This window comes from Convolutriloba macropyga, chromosome 3, assembly GCF_964194025.1.
Source record: "Convolutriloba macropyga chromosome 3, txConMacr16.3, whole genome shotgun sequence".
Lineage (NCBI taxonomy): Eukaryota > Metazoa > Xenacoelomorpha > Acoela > Convolutidae > Convolutriloba > Convolutriloba macropyga.
In genome coordinates this window covers 13,640,839-13,659,497 of record NC_134470.1, presented here as the reverse complement: position 1 = coordinate 13,659,497, position 18,659 = coordinate 13,640,839, and the positions used below count along the sequence as shown (strand labels likewise).

Here is an 18,659-nt window from a genome sequence, read left to right as displayed (position 1 = left end):
GGATGTTTATATTGCTTACAAATTAATGGACAGCTCGTGCTGAAAAAAAATAGACTCAATAATAAAAGAAGTAAAAAAACCGTATTCTCTTCACGCATCAAAATATAATAAACGGGTCAAAATATATTAAACGCTATCGCATTCTAACTAATGTTGTAACAAAAGTAGCAAGCAATCTATTCAAAAGTGATACTTTTAAGAAAAATGTCTTATTTTTAGCTATATGTGCTGTATGAATTGATATCAAGCACCAATTCTGCTGTTAGAATAAAAGGCCTATAATGTAGATAAGAAACACGTTCAATTAAAATATTAGGAGATAAAAATGCAGAATAAATATCAGAATCCAATTAGATCAATGTTTTTGTTTTTCAATTCGGATCTTTTTCGTTTGTGCCCCCACTTTAGTGGGCGCATATTATTTGCACTCCCAGATGCACGTGCCATACTTTTTCATCATGATTTACTATGTAATGGTACGCGCTCTGTAACTGATGGGCAGATAACGTACTGGGGGGAACAAGCGGAAAAGATCCTTCGATTTAATTAAATTAGGAAAAACATCTTCAAATTGATAATCACTAATTTACCAGCAGTTACCATTCTAAATGAAAATTCAAGGAACTAAAGAAAAAAGAGACCGATAGAAATTGATCAAAACGTAAAAACCCGCAAAGAGCCGGAAAATAGCAACCATTTGTCCCCCAGACCGACCTTGGGTTCGAAACACTTAGAAAAACTAACGACAGACTAGTGTTTCAAAGTGTCATAAAAGGAATTTTAATTTTGTTTCAAATTTTGGATCTTTTCCGTTTGTAATCCCACCCCAGTACGTTATGCGCACCCCAGTTATAGAACACGTGCCAGTATATAGTAACTTATCACGTAAAAATATGGCACGTGCGTCTGGGTTGTGCAATAATATACGCCCACTAAGCTGGGGGGGGCACAAACGGAAAAGATCCGAAATTCCCTTAGATTTGATATGCTATTTTATTCCTTAAATAGGAAGGCAATGAAAATAATCTCAATATCGGATAGTCTTAAACTATATGGAACTCTAATAAGTTGATGCCTTATTCAAAAAATAAACATTAAGTTTCAGTACCCAGGCTTAATGGTTTCATCCCAATTTTTTAATTTCACTCTTTGAACGTGAAAGTACTCGCTTACATATGATGAACAAATGCTGAATTAATTGCAATTGAAAAAAAACAAAGTGTGTACAAATAATGAAAAACTGGCGTGATGTATAAATCGCCAGAGCTTCTTGGCATCCAAATTTTCAAAACCAGGACTGTAACACTCAAAATCTATGCATAAGCGCAGCACCAAATTCTTAAACTTTTCTTCAGGACTTGAGCTCTGAGAAATCAAAAATGACTCGAAAAATTTCAAAAACTTATAAACATAAACCGACAAATGTCGGAAGAATTGCTCTTGAACGACAGGCGAGATAATATAATTAAGGGGCTGTAGCCTAAATCAATTTTTCTTTATGGGTGCAAAAACTTCTTATGCCATAGAAGGGAATTTATGCCAGTGAAGGACACTTGCAAAAGTTTTAAAAAAGTTTCAATGGCCCCTAAAACTATAAATCTTGAAAAAAGGTTAAGAAATTTGATTTAAAAAATATGAAAATTGTAAACGTTTTGAAAAGTCGATAAAGTTCGCGATAAAAATAACATAAAAATCGCTATTTATATTTTTATTCCTGTTGCTGAAAAATATCCAGTAGCTCATCTCCTAGCCCCAAAACTGTTTTATTGGGCCAAATAAAATCAAAGAATGAGATATCAACAAATTTGAAAAAAAAATTGCAGAAGTCACTATCATTTTTTTGTGTTTAAGGTTGCCTTATCAATTCATAAAGCTCAAAAATCGACATAAAAAAGCATTACAAAAAAATGGAAACAACGAAAATTCGTTAAAATCTGCTCCATTTTGGGCTCAAAAATTCCAAAAAAAAAGATCTTTTCACATTGAAGTCAACGTACTAACTTCTTACAAAAGTACTAAAAGCAGCTAAAGTCCTCTGATGAAACTTAGTTAATCCTGTTTTGAAAGCACCAAGTCATGGAAAATGCGTGAACACTTTTATTAGCGGTGAATATTTCTTCACCCACCTCTTTTGCCGAATTCACTGAAACTCTTTGATTAGAAAATTGAAAAAGATGGAAATTTGCCTGAGGTTAGCAATGAATTTTGCTAAGATTAGCATTATTAAGCGCTGAAGTTTATACCGCTTTTTATCACCTTCATTCAATGGTAAACAGCCACAATGCTTACATTTTTAAAGCGTTTTTCAGCGTTGACACCTCGACGCGTCAAATACGATCAGGTTAAATGGAAGGCTAAAAAGGGGTTTACTCGGAAACGGTTTACTCGAAAACCGTCATACTGTCCTTTCCTGGAAAATTTTGACAGCTCTAGTCAAGTGGATCAACTACCGTGTTTCCCATGGTTTTTAATCCTCCCCCTCCTGGCCGAGTGATGTTGCCGGAATTGATAGCCAAGTGAGATTGATTTCCTTTCCGGTTAGAATCATATAATCTCCAATAGTACTGAGTGACGTCTGGATCACCAAACTGCACCTCCATCGTGACATCTTTGCTGTCTGCGCTCGTGCCTATGATAGAAATGGGCGGAAACATATCAATATATAAACTGCATTGGAATTTTTGCGCTACGAGAGAATAATTATATATAATTTTTATTTTCACTTCTTTATAATGGTGTATGTTAGTTGTCATAGATAGTGCCATCTTTTTAGTCTTGAACAAACCAGTTCAAAGCGCGTATTAGTTTGATCACAAAGGTTAATGAAAACAAAGATTTGTTCACGGGGAAGGAAACAATTCCGCCGTTTTCTAATCCTGCCCATGTGAACGTCCCAGGCCATAGGTCAATAAGATCTATAAGTAGACATTGGGGCAATTTTGGGATCAAAGTAACAAAGTCTCTTCTTGGATGCAAAACAGTTTGAACAGCGGTCCGGCTAAACATCGAGAACAGGTCACTCAAGTGTCAACTCTTATTAGAACAAGAACTTGGAACGTCAAGAATTTTCTTAAATCTTGAAGAAATCTTGGTTTACCATTTTAAAACCAAGACCAAGATTTTAGATCCATTTTTGATCAAGAAAAATTTTGAGGTAACTTGTCGCGTTCTGGTATTTTTTAACAGGATGTATCAAGTTTCCGTGAGTAAGATTTCAAATGGGTAACAAAGACTACTCAAATAAGTGAAGTCTGTTCGTGTTTAATTTTCGAAGCTTTGCAATCTAACTATAGCCGAACAACGCCTGTCAAATTGCTCTAGAACTATTAGCGAGGGGTTGGCTGTCAAAGTCACAAAACATGATCTTAGGGAGCCCGCCTCCATTGAGTGATGAGGGAACATGGAAGTGTATGTGTGTGTGCGCCTGTGTTTGTGTGTGCGTGTGTGTGTGTGTGTGTGTGTGTGTGTGTGTGTGTGTGTGTGTGAGAGAGAGAGAGAGAGAGAGAGAGAGAGAGAGAGAGAGAGAGAGAGAGAGTTCCTCTACAAAACATAAACATAAGTCTCCTCACTAGTTTTGCTGGATCTCATACTTGGAGGCTAATAGGGTTTTTAGAGAAATTACTCCGGAATTAAATGCCCACTTTGTCCCGTTTCTAAAGACAATTTTTTCATGAGATCAATATCACGAAATTCATTAATCAATTAACAAAACGCTCCTCAAAAAATATCAGTTCACGAAAAACTGAATAAAAAAAAACAATCAAACCAACGGGACTAAAACTTTTGCTACAGAATTAATTTGAGAGCAATAACTAAGATTAACTAACAAATACAAAGTTCTGTGAAGTTGAGCTTGATTTTTGATTGCACCAGGAAATGGACTAGTCATGACCATGACGATGATATCACAAGTCAAATAGACCAGTTGAAGCTTGCCAACATGAGCAGTATTTTGAAATTCAATTATACCTTTAAATGACATTTTTCTGTTTGAATATAAAGGCCACGAGTAAAAGAGCTTAAGTATGTTTGCAGATCGAGAAATAAAGAAGAAATGTTGCTAAGTTCATCTAATAGATACTTAAACACTGATTGCAAACGTTTATTTCTTAAAGCCAGCAGATTGCTGGAAAGAAAAACCCGCCATTGATTCCCATAATCCCGATTAGTCTTGACATAACAGAAAAAGTGATTGAAAACACTTTGAGCAGAATAAACAAAGAAAGAGAACAACCTAGAGAAGTCTATTGATTTCATGCAAAAATGTGCAAAAAGGCAGTGAAAGCTAAAGTGAAACAAATTTTTGTTCGACGAAGTAAGAAAAAAAAACCTGGCCTGAAGAATTCCGGAGCCAACTCGAATTAGGAAAATGACCAACTTCACTGACCTAATGCACATTCCACATAATAGCATTAAGCATTTTGGTATAACCACCGAAGAGGGAGACTTGATAAAAATAACTGTCAAAAACTGATACAGCATCCGCGAAAAATTACTTTTAATGGCCATTGCAAAAAAAACAACTGACAAAAAACCTTTTGACAGGTAGTCTGGAAAAAAGTTCAAATTGGCAGACAACCTTATAAAATTGATTCACTAAAAAAACAAAGGAAAAGGAAAAAGATTGACAATGGACAAAGCCGAAAAACATTAGAGATCTCTACAACAAACTAAAATGCAACTTGCAACCATTATTCTGAAAACACTCACAAACATTTACTGGTATATCACTCAACCACCCAATGTTTGACGGAGAATTTTTAATGCAAAGAACAAATAAACATGCAAAGAACAAAGAACATGAAACTTTTAGAAATATGTATCATTTATTTAAGTGAAAGTGACCTACTGGTTAGCTTGCCAGCTACTCTTTGGGGCAAAATGTTTATAATTTCTTCTACTAGGTCAGTCACTCAACCAAAAAGAAGCAGAGATTTTAAACAACAAACATGAACCGACAAATGTCGGAAGAATAGCTCTTGAACAACAGGCGAGGCAATTTAATTCAGGGGCTGTAGCCTAGATAAGTTTTTCTTTATGGGTGCACAAAAGTTTGACCCCACCGTGATTCGAACCACTGACCTCTCGATCCATGTCCACCCCCACTATCCACTGCACTACAAGACAATTTATTTTCTACTATGCTGCAACCGATTTTGTTTTAGCAACATCGGAGCACTAGAGATCACTCAAAAATGAACGAAAGCGCGAAAAAGTCGCTTGAGAAGACAAAGAATGTTCAAGAAGAAAAGCGCAAAATTGTCAAGCAAAAAATATGCATAAAAAAGACACACACGTTTACAATAATTGCTATGAACTTCGTTCAAGAGCAATTAATCAGAAATGTGTATAATTTATTTCGGTGATAGATGACATGTCTAGCCGTCAAGTGTCACCTCATAGTAGTAACACCTATCTATATGCTCCTCATTAAAATTTGACTATGAAAACTACAGCAAAAAGCGTAGAGTTAGAAGAAGTAGACAAAAAACTTGAAAAGACAAACTAATTGGCGATAATCTGCCTAAAATTACTCTCTGCTCAAGTCTCTAGTCTCCAGTTTGGAAACCTGTTTTGAAATGCTTTCTCTCATCTAATAATTTTAAAATTGAGTAAATTTACCAGACTCCTATTTGTGCTAATTTGTACAGAGCGACGGACTTTACTGAATAGCAACACTAGTCTAGACCTCGACCTGTGAAAAAACCATGTTCGAACAATCTTGGGTAATATTGGGACCTGCTGGACCCAAAAGAGCTATGACAATGCCTTTGCTAGTCTTTATTAATCAAATGGTTTTTGCTCGACCTATCTTTTGCCACTCTGGACAATTTCTTGACCCAAAAACTAACGCTGAAATTATGATTGACCCAGGTTTTGTCACCCTGCACAATAACTTGACCCGAAAAAATAAAAGTGGAGTTTTCCTTGACCAAACTTGGACTCTGGACTTTCGCTCGATCAAAATTTTTGAGGAAAAAAATTGGGTCGAGCAAAAGTCAAATAAGTAAAAAAAAGTCTTTTCATGGGTCTTTATTTACCAAGTCAAACATGTTGTCAAATCATTGGTTGAGCGAGAATATGCAGCATACACATATTCAAGCTAGTCAAAAAGTTTTCCAAATAAGACCGCAATTTGTGAACAAGCTCCCCAGTGTGATTAGAATCTAGATAATCAGGAATTTTTATTATAGCTCGCCTAGCAAAATAAGTTGGAGCTCTTTTTCTTTTCGTACGAAAGAGTAAAATAAGGTTTTAAAACAATATTCTTCCAAGCTAGTCAAAGAGTGGTCCAATTGGCACCAAAGTTGGTGGACAAGGTTTTATCACGTTGTGTGATTATGTGTTTTGATTATATAATGTGTTTTAAAGTGTTATTCCTCCCTGCCCCCTCCTCCCACTAACCCTACTCTATTGCTCGACCCATGAAAAAACAATGTTTGTTTCAAAACTGCTAAGATAAGACATTTACCCAAAAGAGCTATGAAATGGCTTTTGCACGACAGTGAAAAGAGCATTCTCGATCCAAAGTGCTATGAAAAGGCTTTTGCTTGACCCATGAACTAGGAGTTCTTGACCATAACTAGGAAGCTCGACTGTGTAATTTTGGTCACTATTGACCCCCCCCCCCCCCCGCTAGACTATTTAGGTCTTTTCTAGATCTGCAAGATCTGCGACAAATTCAATGCGAAGTTTTGTAAGATCTAAACTTTGGAACACAATATTAGGTAAGATCAACTCTAATTTTAACGCAGAATTATTGAAGATCAATGCAAAATTAAGTGAGATTTACGCTAAATCCAATGCAAAAGTTATGTTAGATCTACGCCTACTTCAATACAAAGTTGTGTATGATTGGCGCCCAAGCGTAGATTTTACATAAATTCAATGCATACAGCGCCAATCTTACATAACTTTGCGTTATTTAGCGTTGACATCTAGGTCTGGGGTCGAATAGTGGTAAATTTTTTTTACCGCATTCACCGCATTTACCGCATTTCTTACATTAATTTGCCATACTAGTCTATGCAGTGAAATTTTGTAAGAAATGTGGTGAATTTCGTGGTGAATTTTTGTAAGAAATGCGGCGAAAACCGGTGAGTTATTTTTTCCACCGTATTCACCGCATTTCTTACAAAACCTCACCCAAAAACCTCGACCCGGGCTCAAGTCGAGGTCTAGACTAGGGAAGTACGCTGAACACTACAAACCTGAAGTGAACTTGACCCATGGCAGTTTAGCGTAGAAGTAGTCGTGGTAGAGGATGATCCAGAGTATCTTCCCCTTGGCATTGTAACTGTACTCCCGGAATGCATAGTACATTGAATCCTTCACATTGCTCCAGTACATAGCCCTCGAATCCCAGTTGCCCTCTTTGGGCGAATATTGAGCACCCGCGTAAAACTCTTTCGGCCTTAAATAACGCACTTTTACAAAAAAACTGGCTGTAATTTTTCATGATGTAAAGTAGCGTTTTAGTTGAAGCTAGAAGCTGTTATATATCGCCACTTGTTCACTGCTGAATCTCAGTATACCCGGGTTGAGAAAATGCGACAAAGTTGACGCAAGAAGCGTCATTTTTAGTCGAATTTTGTCGATTTCGTCGGTTTTTTATGTAGGAAACGTCTATTATCGTCGGTATTGTCGGTATTTGATCTGAGAAGTGTCGATTATCGTCGTTTTTTGTCGGTATTGTCAGTCTCATTTTTTTTAAATACAAAAGAAGTAGAGTAAAACTCAATGACTGTTGGTGCAGTGGATGAGAAGGTGAATCGTAATTTAGGGGTCGAAGGTTCGAATCCTGACAGTGACTGTCCTTTTTGTAAGATTTTTAGAACGGCAAAAACCGACGATTCTTACGTTTAAAACCGACGAAAACCGATCAAAACGACGAAAAAACATAAGGGCTTTGATCAGTTGTGGCTAAGTAAAACCGACGAAATCCGACAATTCTTATGTTTGAATCAAACGAATTTCTCAACACGGGTATTATTCTTCAGGTAAAATTTACGCCGATTAGGAAAAAAAAGGATCTTTTCAGAATTCACCTTCCCTTTGTAACCTAGTAGAGAAGTGCTTCCTTCCAAAATATACTAAATGCTATAATTGCGCGAGTTAAAGCCTGTACAAAAATATTCTCCCATTTTGCAATAGTGGAAGCGATAGTTGAGAAGAGTAGAAAATTTTTAAAGATTTTGCTGCGACAGCTAAGAAACAGTTTTTTGCTGCGATTTTGCTGCGACAGCTAAGAAACAGTTGAACTATTCTAAGATTAATCGTTCAACGCCTCATCATAGCAGAGTTTTTCAAATTTTTACTTTATTTTTGTCGAAAAACAAATTTGTCTGATGAGGCAAATTAATGATCTGTATCCTGTTCACCGTGAAGAACATATTTGTTCAACCAAATTCATTTAACCGAAACTTTTGATGCAATAGAAGACTGCATTAGTTCAAAAAATCAAGCCAAAAGAGTCAATTAAAAAGCAATTGTGTTTCTCGGGTCGATATGTCAGCGAGATAGCAGCACACTTAATCCGCAATTTCTTACCATTGACTATGATCTTATGTTTGAAAACTGCTGAAATGCAAAAACAACTAACTAAAAATTACATCTTTTTGGCGCTTTTTAGCGCATTTCTTATAAAATTGTTTAATAAAATAGAATATAATTAAAGGAAATGTTTTCAGGAATCAATGGAGCAGTGGAAAAATGATGGCACCAAAATCGGAGAATGGGGTTCACGATTCAGTCGAGGCTGAAACAAAAATTTATCAAGGGTTGGTCTATCAATAGACATTAGATCGATCTGACGAAACAACTGCTCATTAAAATTAATAAACATAACCGACTAACGTCGGGCGAATTGCTCTCAAACGACCGGCGAGCGGTTGGCTCCCTCAGTCGGTAGGCTAACTTTAGCTTAATTGAAGGGGCCTAAGTGAGCGCAGCGGGGGGAGTGGTGCACTGGGGGGGGCTAATGGGGGTGGCAACAGTGGGGGGCATTAGTAGAGGAGTCAACTTCTGAGAACAGTCTTTCGCACCATAAATATAAGTCTCCAGAACAGATTCTTTGAATCGGATACTTGAAGACTAGTGAGCTAAAAGGCTCTAGGAGCACTTAATGACCACTGGGTGCTACCTGTTTATCCCCTTTTTGAGGACGCAAAGTCAAATGGGTCAGACGAAAAGTTGCTGAAAAAAGTCTAACAGGATTAATATAATTGCTAATGATTAATACAAAACCAATGAACCGCTGCTTAGCTTCTTAAAGCAATTGTACTTAAACCAAACTGAAGCTATTCTCTTTATCCCAAGCATAAGCTTTGAAAAACTTTAAATATTAACAGTGAGCGGAATTTGAAGAATTGCTTGAGAGCAATTAAAAAAAAACGTTAAAAAACTACTCTGTGAATGCAAAGAAGGTACATTAACGAGACAGCTACCAAAAACTGCATTTAAGAATACACAACAATATACATTGGACTTGAAACAATTCAATCATAAACAAAAAAGGAAAATCGAGTCGTCTCTTGCTCACTCAACTATTCAAAACTGGACATGCTACCGTTCAAATAGTCTCTTTAATTTTGTTTTCGAGATATTTGTTGGCAGCCATTGTGAGTAATGAATTAATTGAGCAAAGCTGATAAGACAAAAAAAGTTTAGCAAGTTCTTTTGAGTAAAATGAACTTATTCTAAGATCTGCTATCAACAACAATCAAACTCAAAGTTAGCATGTAAAACATAGCCGGCAGATTGCCGGAAAATAGCCGCGATAGACGCTTGGGGCCTTCCATGAATTGAAACAACTAAAGAGATTAGATAGACAGATCGACCACCAGTCCTTTAATAGACCACTAGCATCAGACTTATTGGGTTAGCTTTGGACTGTCATTTTTATGAGACACATAAGCTCTAAGGAGAAACCCCTAAGAGAGCTTTTCAAAATTAGGATCTTATCCGTTTATGCCCCATCAGCTTAGTGGGCGCATATTATTTGCACCCCTCAGATGCACGTGCAATAATTTTTACATAATGACTTACTATGTAATGGCACGTGCTCTGTAACTGGGGAGCGCCTAACGTACTGGGGGCACAAACGGAGAAGATCCCAAAATTAATATTCGACATCAAAAACTCAAAACTTTAATAATCAAGACGAAACAAAGATCTGTTAGACGAAGTAAAAAAACATAGCAGGACAAGTCCTGAAATACAATTCAAAGAATTGAAAGAAAAACTCAGATGTACTCTACCTGACCAGCAGATCAATTGAACAATGCCAGCCAGCACACAAAAATCATCAAAGAATTGAGAAATTAAAAGAATCAAAAATGAACAAAAACAAACTCATTGCTAAAACTCTTGAAGCTTCTAAACCTACGGCAAAATTTTTTCCCTTTAAAAACACCCATTACAAAAATATGTTTAAAACCAATTTTTGTTTCTGAAATCGGTACAGTATTATATCTGGAAGACCTGAAAAATATTCATAGGCCTTGAAGGTCGATTAACTTGAAAATGACCAAAAAAATTTAAGAAAAAAAGAAATCAATTGCAAATTATAAGGAAATGTTATTGAATATTGTGATATAAATATCTTCAGAATCTTTTCTGTGTCTCTCGAGGCTATCCAGTAACCCAATTCCAAGCTTTAAAAACTCATTGGCTCATAGATCGATATGCAATAACTTTTAGAAAAATTTCAGTAGCACTAACTTTTCATCAGAACGAGGAATAGGTTATCTTGCACTAGAGAATGGACGAAAATCAAAAACTGACAAAAAAACTTTAGGCAACATTAAAAAAATTGCAGATCTTATCAAAAAATTCTAAAATTCGAGACATTCAAAAGTTAAAAAGCATTCCCTTGTTACAAGAAAAAATAAAGTGCCCTATTAACAAACCTCAAAGGAGATTGCTTGGTCCTTGAAACTGGAAAAATTGAAAAAAATGATGAAAATTTTCAAAAACCTGAAAAAATGCGAAATTGTTCAAAAAAATTGCTAAAATTTGTGATTTTCAAAAGTTGAAACCTATTCCATGGCAACTAAAAATTTTTCAGTAACTTATTCTTCAACCTCTAATGAGGTTTTCTTGCCCCTGGGACTCAAACAACTTCAAAGCTGACAATAAATATGTCAAAAAACATGAAAAAATTGCGACTTTTGTCAAAAAATGCTAAAATTCATGATGTCAAAAAATTGAAAACCGATCCATTACCACTAGAAATTGTGCAGTAATCTATCATCAAAGCCTTTATCAAACCTTATAGAAGGTTTCGTGACACCTAGGGCAAAAAAACTAAAAAAAATAACAAAAATTTTCAAAAAACCTGAAAAAAATTGCAAAAAATTAGTATCATTTTGTGTGTTTGTGTTTGTAGTACCACAACATATAGCTCATAAAATGGCCACAACAAGCCATTTTGTCTCGCAAAAGGCCTTCAACAATTTTTATAAACTTCAACCTGAGACTAATCAAACAAAAATCTCAGAAAAATCACAAAAAACATGAAACTTTGCACCATTTGGAGCCGAAAACTCCTAAAAATGACCTTTTCAACTTAAATTAAGGCCATCCCAGCAGCTGCACCACTACCACTATATGCACTTGAAGGGATACTGGAGCCCATTTTGGGCCTCTAATGAAACTTAATGCCCGCTGGGCTTTACCTGTTTATCTCGTTTTGAAAGATCAAAGTCATTGAAAAATGTGTGAACACATCTTAAAAAAAACACAGAGCACCAATACAATTCAAATTCTTTGAATTGTAAAAAATTTAGGAGCGCTATAATAACCGCCTGGAATTGAGGACGCGGCTATTAAACAAAAGAACAAAATGAAACCAAACTTTGATCATACACGTCAACCTATGCGGCAAAAAGTCAAAACAGAAATCTAAAAATGCCATAACGAAATATACAACATAAGTAACTGATGAACATTCAGTTTTTTTCTGAATTGGATTCTTGATCCAATTGATGGTTAACGTTCAGGTTAAATTCAAGGTTAACACGTAAAATTAAATGAAAAACCAAAATTATACCAAACTTGCACAATAGACGTCAAACTATGCGGCAAAAAAATCAAAACAGAAATCTAATAATACCATAACAAAATATGCAACATAATAAAATGCTAAGCAATCAATTTTTTTTAAATTAGATTTTTGATCCAATTAATTGCGATTGAAAGCAGTTAAAAAGCAATAGAACCAGGCGTATTTACTGTGAAAGATTTTCATTGTTACAACTAAAGTTGTACAGCTAAAAATGTAAATGACAATTTCAATTCTAAAATCAAAGCTGTGATTATTTCAGAGTCAGCAACAATTTTTTCGAATTTCGATGATTTCAGCTTTAAAAAGTCACTCGAAACTGAATATTTTGATTGATATTTTAATACTGAGCGAAACAGATAAAACAAAAAACGTGGAAACGAGCAAAATTTGGCAAAAGAATAATCCATTTTGTTGAAGCAAAAAATTTTTACATTAATCCAAACAAATCAAATTATGGTGAAACAATACAAAATAATTATCACCAACAAAAAAACTTTCTTGAATTCCAGGTAGAAAAAATTGACGAGGGCAAAATTGGACATTTCGTGAATTTCAAGAAAAAATGGAAACAAGTGGTGTCAGAGCTACGTACACGTTAGCTCAATTTTCAAAACCTAACCGCTGTAAAAAATCCGTTTCCGTGTGAAGTTTTATAATAACTGAAAATGTCGATTCCTTAACGCACCAAAAAACAAAAGGTAAATTAAATATCAATTGAAAAATACAAATTTTTTTTAAAAAAATTTTGGATGTAGTATGTGTCATATTTAGTAACTTTTCTACAAAATGAATCCAAAAATCACTAATAAGGCATTCGAATTTTGAAGTGAGCTGTTTCAAATGAGAATAGGATGCAGAACAAAAATAACTATAAAAACACAAAACATAGTTTTTTCAGTTAAAGAAATTGTGAATATTTTCTATGAAAACCTAAACCAATACGATATTCTTCCTGGTTTTACTAAAAGCAGCTGGCAACTAAAAACAATAACGCTAATAAAAAGTAGATTGGAAAAGTAAGAAATAAGATTCAAAATTAAAAATAGAACGGTTTTTTTCTGATAAACAATTTCAAAGTCAACAAAAGCAACAAGTACTGGCCTCAAAATTTATAAACGATTTCGATGAAGCCTTGGAATGCCAAGCAACGCTTTAAGTAATGTCATTTAGTGATGATATTACAAAAAGAACGACAAAACGGATTGAAATAGAAATAAGCCAAACAAAACTTCATGAAACAAAAAACCATTGAGATGCCGACTAATAGCTCTATATAAAATCACTTAAACTTCGATATATATATATATATATATATATATATATATATATATATATGTGTATGTATATAGATATATGTATGTCGTTAATGAGGTTTAATGATAAAAAAAGCATCAGATAAAAACAAAACTCAGAAATTGACTAAACGATCACGAACAATTAGTGACAAAGAAGAAAAACAATGAAATATTTAGTAAAAACGTTATTAAGCTTCTCTTATGCCTCCTAACTGAGCCCTATTAATTGTTCTTCCACTAACAAGCTTAGTGTTCAGATTTCACCAAAGGCAGAACTCGAAAGCCTTTTTTACGAAAGCCTAATGTCAGTATTATTGAAACAAATTATTTTTTCAAATAATAACACAGGTCCACACAGGCTTTTAATAACAGTCAATTGATAGAATGAACTGAGAATGCATATATATATATATATATATATATAAAAAACATCGCACCAACTGTTCTCAATTAAATGGCGAGTGGTTGGCTTCGTCAGTAGTTGGCCATGATTACGGGAGGCTAGTTTTAGAATTTAAGGAGCGTTGTCGCGGGGGGGGGGGGGGGTGCCGAGGGAGCACGACGTGGGAGTGAACTAAGGATCAAACTCTTAGAACTGTCATCTAAAACATAGCTCTATGTGTCAAAAACAGTTTTGGTCAACCATATATTCGGAGTCTAGTTAAACGAACGTCCGTAAAAAACTTCAACGCCATTCGAGAATTAAAAAGTGAACATGTTAAAGGCGCACGTGCTATTTTCTTACTTAGTAACGTGCTATATAACCAAATATAATTTGTAACTGGGGGCGTAAAACACACCGGGGGGGGGGACAGAAAAGTACCGCCATAAATTTCTGAGAGCAATTATTTTGTATACGATTAAACTTACCAATTTCACTGCTTCGAATTCACTTCTCATTTATGTAATAATATCAAAAATTATTAAAATCGCGAATGTAATTCTATTTCGTTCAATTGTAAAAAGAAGGATGAGACTAAACGGAACCTCAACGGTTTGCGTTTTTGTTAACAACAAAAAATTGACGCTCAAAAAAACATAATGGACTTAATTACGTAAAATTGGTCAAAAATTACGCTATAAGTGAAAAAAAAATTACGTTAAAATGGCGGAAGTTCGCTTTTAATTTTAAACCTGGATAACTCCGTGAATATGAAAATTTCTGAAAACTTCTTTTCAATTTACGATTCTACGTTCGGCGGGTTTTTTTTTAAGGACACCCCTCATGTCTTTCTACGTTTCAGAAAAATAACCCATATAGTTAATGCTCCTACCCGCAACTAAAAGTTCGTTGAACTTTTCTCTATTGAACTGAAAATATAAACATACTTGAATGGATTTCCTAGAGCGTAGGCATCCACGAATGACCTTCCATCGTCTGTGAAAGGATGATACTCCAATTTGGCATTTAACGTTTCCTGCAGGCTACCTTGACCTCCGTATGCACTGACTGTTTTAGACCACCAGAATAACACAATAATCATTCTTAACAACAATTCCATATTGAGAGAATGACTCTAAATCTTGAAGTCTTAGATTGCGTATCAGCCTCACTTGACCTGTAAAATTATATTCCTGAACTTTTTTAAAGTTAAAATTCTAGAACTTTTTTATGACAACAAATTGAGTGTCTGAATTCTGAGCTTACCTGGAAGTCACTTCTACTCTCACATGAGTTTGTGGTTTAAGTCTGATATAAAAAAGCTCAAATACGAATATTGTGTGCTTGAATAATGTGCAATTATTTTCCCCTTCAAGTGTGTATAAAGCAAAAACGTGCAAAAGATTGTACTTGTGTTAGAGATTTAGAACCCTGTCTCAAGCTGCTTGGGCACTATAGGTCAACATGAGGCCCGTGAAAAGCTAAGTATATGTTAGAGTATTGTTCTGGGAAGCTTAAGACAATTAGAGCTCAAAGACGAGGGCGCTTGCGCGCGAGGCTGGCCTCTAATTGCTAAAGGCTTTCCAGAACTATACTACTGTAACTTATTAAGACCTCAATTTTGCTATTCTAAACTCAAACAGAAATTTCAGTTAAAATTATAGTAATCCTGCAATTCAGCATTTTTCGAAAGAATCCTTTTTCATCAACTCGTTTTCCTTTTCTAGTTTTTAACTCTTTTCCTGCTTCGGAATTTTTGGTGTTTCATCCCCAATAATTGTTTTTTAATAATTAACGAGAATAGTTTGATAAAAATGTTGGAATAAAGGGACCGCAGAAGTTATCTGCGGGCACTGTTATGGCACTCTCAATGTTACTTCTTGTGGTTTTAAAGAAATATTGAACTATGAAATTATTTCTTTGTATTCAATCTATTATAGACTTCAACAAAAATCATGTTTGACAAAGGTGTTTTTTTGTTCATTTTTTAGCTATCCCCTTTTTTCAGGTATCCTTTTTTCAGCTATCTCCTTTGATTCCTCTTTACAACTTTCTCCTCTGATTCTTTTTTCAGCTATCCATTTTGATTATCTTTGAAAAGTAAATTCTGCTTCTCTCGGGGAAATAATTGGGCGTGCAAAAAATTTTTCCAAGAAACATGCTTTCAGGCTTACATGAATTTTTCCAAGAAATTTGATCCGTCGATTGCTCTTTTTTAAGTTTTTTTATCAGCTTGATTTCAACGAGAAAATGTCAAAAATGAATGCAAAACTGAGTAAGTTCAAAATCTAGTGTGGTATCAAAAGTGAAACGGCGAATAAAAAATGTGGGACGCATGAAAGTGCTGAAACAGCGATTTTTTTCTCCGTCAGCTTCTAAAATACTGATCAGGCCTAACTTTATTGTTGAATTTTATTAACAGCGAAATTCATGTTTAAACTTTATTTGTTACATATTTTGGGCTAACAAATGGTAGCAGTAAAACATAGAAATATGACAATGCAGTCCAACCTTTGGACAATTTAACTCTTGATGCGATTCAGAGATTTTAACAAACGATAAAAATCTGTGGCTCGTTGCGATGAAAAAAAACTGTTCTGTAATTTATCAATAAAAAAACGTGTAGCACATTGAAGTACTATGTTTTACCAGTCTTCGCTCCGCGCCACTTTTGCATACAAAGAGTAGAGTGAGATGAGTGGCCACAAAATCAAACAAGCACGTTTTACAACAGCATAAGTAAAGGAAAACATTGGGATTGCGGCCAAAAATAAATAACGAAACTTGACTAACGGTTTTTATTGCCATTGAGAAGTTATCAAACTCCGGTGTGAAGCCAAAATGTTGAAAAAATTCTAGAAGACTAATAATAACCCAATGTGTGTTAAGGTTTCTATTAAACCTTTGTTGCGATTACAACAGCTGAATAATTTACTCCACACTTCATTTGATTAGACTTTCTTTTTTTGCAACCCTTTTCTCGCCACTCCTAATATACACATAGCAACAATAGCAGAAAAAGGTAAAGAAAAATGCTGTTGAACACCAAACTTGTCTATTACAATATCAACCAAGTGGCCATGTTCATTCTCGCTGGACTACCTTTAAATCTATACAGCAACCTTTAATTTGAACTGCTTCTTTCCGGCTATTATGATTACAACATCTATATACAGAGTTTATCACCTCTCTGACAAAAAATACGTAGTTCTAATGGTTCATTAATAACTCTGTCGTCCAATAAAAGATTTACTCTAAAAGGAGTAAAGAAATTACATGCCATAAAACATGCCAAAAACCTGGTCACTTTAGGTAACAGTGAAAAAACTCAATATTGAGAACATGACACTTTGTGTGATTTAGTTTGTTTTTTGTGTGCATTTGATTCCTAGTTTCTCTTTCCGTTAAAATAAAAATGGATTTGATCTGTATGATCATTGACGATTGAACATTTTCAATGTTTTTGCAAACACATCAACTTATATGTCGATGATAATAAAAATTAAAAGATATTCTCCAATACATATGACCAACAAGAGATTCTCCAACTAAACATGATAAAAGAGGTTCTCCAATATATATGACCAACAAGAAAATTGACAATTCGCGTATCTTGTTTGATTTTTGGTTTTATTTTATTTCACTGCTAAAAAGTAAATCTATCAAACTATGTGTATTTTTTGGTCGTTAGTGGCCTTCAGTGTAGATATTAGACAAGAAAGCAATGTCGATGATGATAAAAATTAAAAGATATTCTCCAATACATATGACCAACAAGAGATTCTCCAATTAGACATGATAAAAGAGGTTCTCCAATATATATGACCAACAAGATATTTGACAATTCGCGTATCTTGTTTGTTTTTTGTTTTAATTTTATTTCAATGCTAAAAAGTAAATCTATCAAACTATGTGTATTTTTCGGTCGTTAGTGGCCTTCAGTGTAGATATTAGACAAGAAACCTATTGGAAACATATCATTTAGTGTAGAAAATAGAAACATGTCAACTTGAATATCGATGATGATATAAATCTAAATTTTTAAAGCAAATTAAAAGGGTTTTATACAGATACCCCAATACATCTGAAAATTAACACTTTACGTATCTTGTTTGATACTTGGTTGGATTTTTTTCAGTGCTATAAAATAAATTAAAATAAATGTGTATTTTTCAGTCGTTAGGGGCCTTAGTGTAGAAATTAGTCTAGAACTAAAGTTTCTCGAATCAAGATTTCAAAATCTAATCAAGAGCAAGAAGTCTTTCAGGAACAATTTGAAATTCCTATGATATGATAAGAAAAAAAAGAATTAACACTTTTTTTACATATTAAAAACTGCGTCATAATTCTGTTTTTTTAATTAATTCCAAGTTGATTACTTTTTGATTGCTGACCTTTAATCAGGGTAGAAAAAATGGAATCAATTAAAGGCTGCAAAACTGAGATGAAACTCGTTAACTGTACATTGGCGTATCTGGTGAGTGTGACTATTTGAAAACTTTTGTCAAGTTGGGCTGCATTGCGTCCTGTTTTTTTTCTGACCAATTTTTTTCCCTTGACTCTCTGAGCAGAAAATTTAAGATAAATCTTGTTCTTTTGTCATCTTAGAGCCTTGATGCCAGGGCAATTGTGTCCACTTGTGAAGTGAAAGACTCAAGGGGAAAACGATTTACGTTTTAACTTGCTCGGAGGACCAAGTGGTAAAGTTTTTCAAACATTATTTTTTTAATTGATTTAATGAGAACTCATAATTTAAAAAGTTTTTTTGGCTGAATTGAAAACTGTCCTGAAATTGACAGCAAAATTAACGCAGCAGTACAAAAGGTACGAAAATGAAATGCCCAACAGAGCAAGTTGATCTTCAGATACTTTGCAAAAACGAATCTGAAGCAGCACGTGCTATATAAAGACCTGC

At 34.6% G+C, this 18,659-nt stretch overlaps 1 protein-coding gene across 1 annotated transcript in view; it reads right to left on the bottom strand.

Annotated features, from left to right (window-relative positions):
- The window catches only part of LOC142336540 (uncharacterized), a 60,095-nt gene extending 44,963 nt beyond the window's left edge, over positions 1-15,132 (bottom strand). Inside the window, exons 1-4 of the mRNA XM_075385448.1 lie at positions 15,011-15,132; positions 14,692-14,921; positions 7,212-7,414; positions 2,451-2,629 (exon numbers count right to left, since the gene is read on the bottom strand). Of these exons, the coding sequence (XP_075241563.1) occupies positions 2,451-2,629; positions 7,212-7,414; positions 14,692-14,864 (555 nt within the window). The 5' untranslated portion in view covers positions 14,865-14,921; positions 15,011-15,132. The remainder of the gene's footprint in view (positions 1-2,450; positions 2,630-7,211; positions 7,415-14,691; positions 14,922-15,010) is intronic.
- Between the last annotated feature and the right edge of the window lie 3,527 nt (positions 15,133-18,659).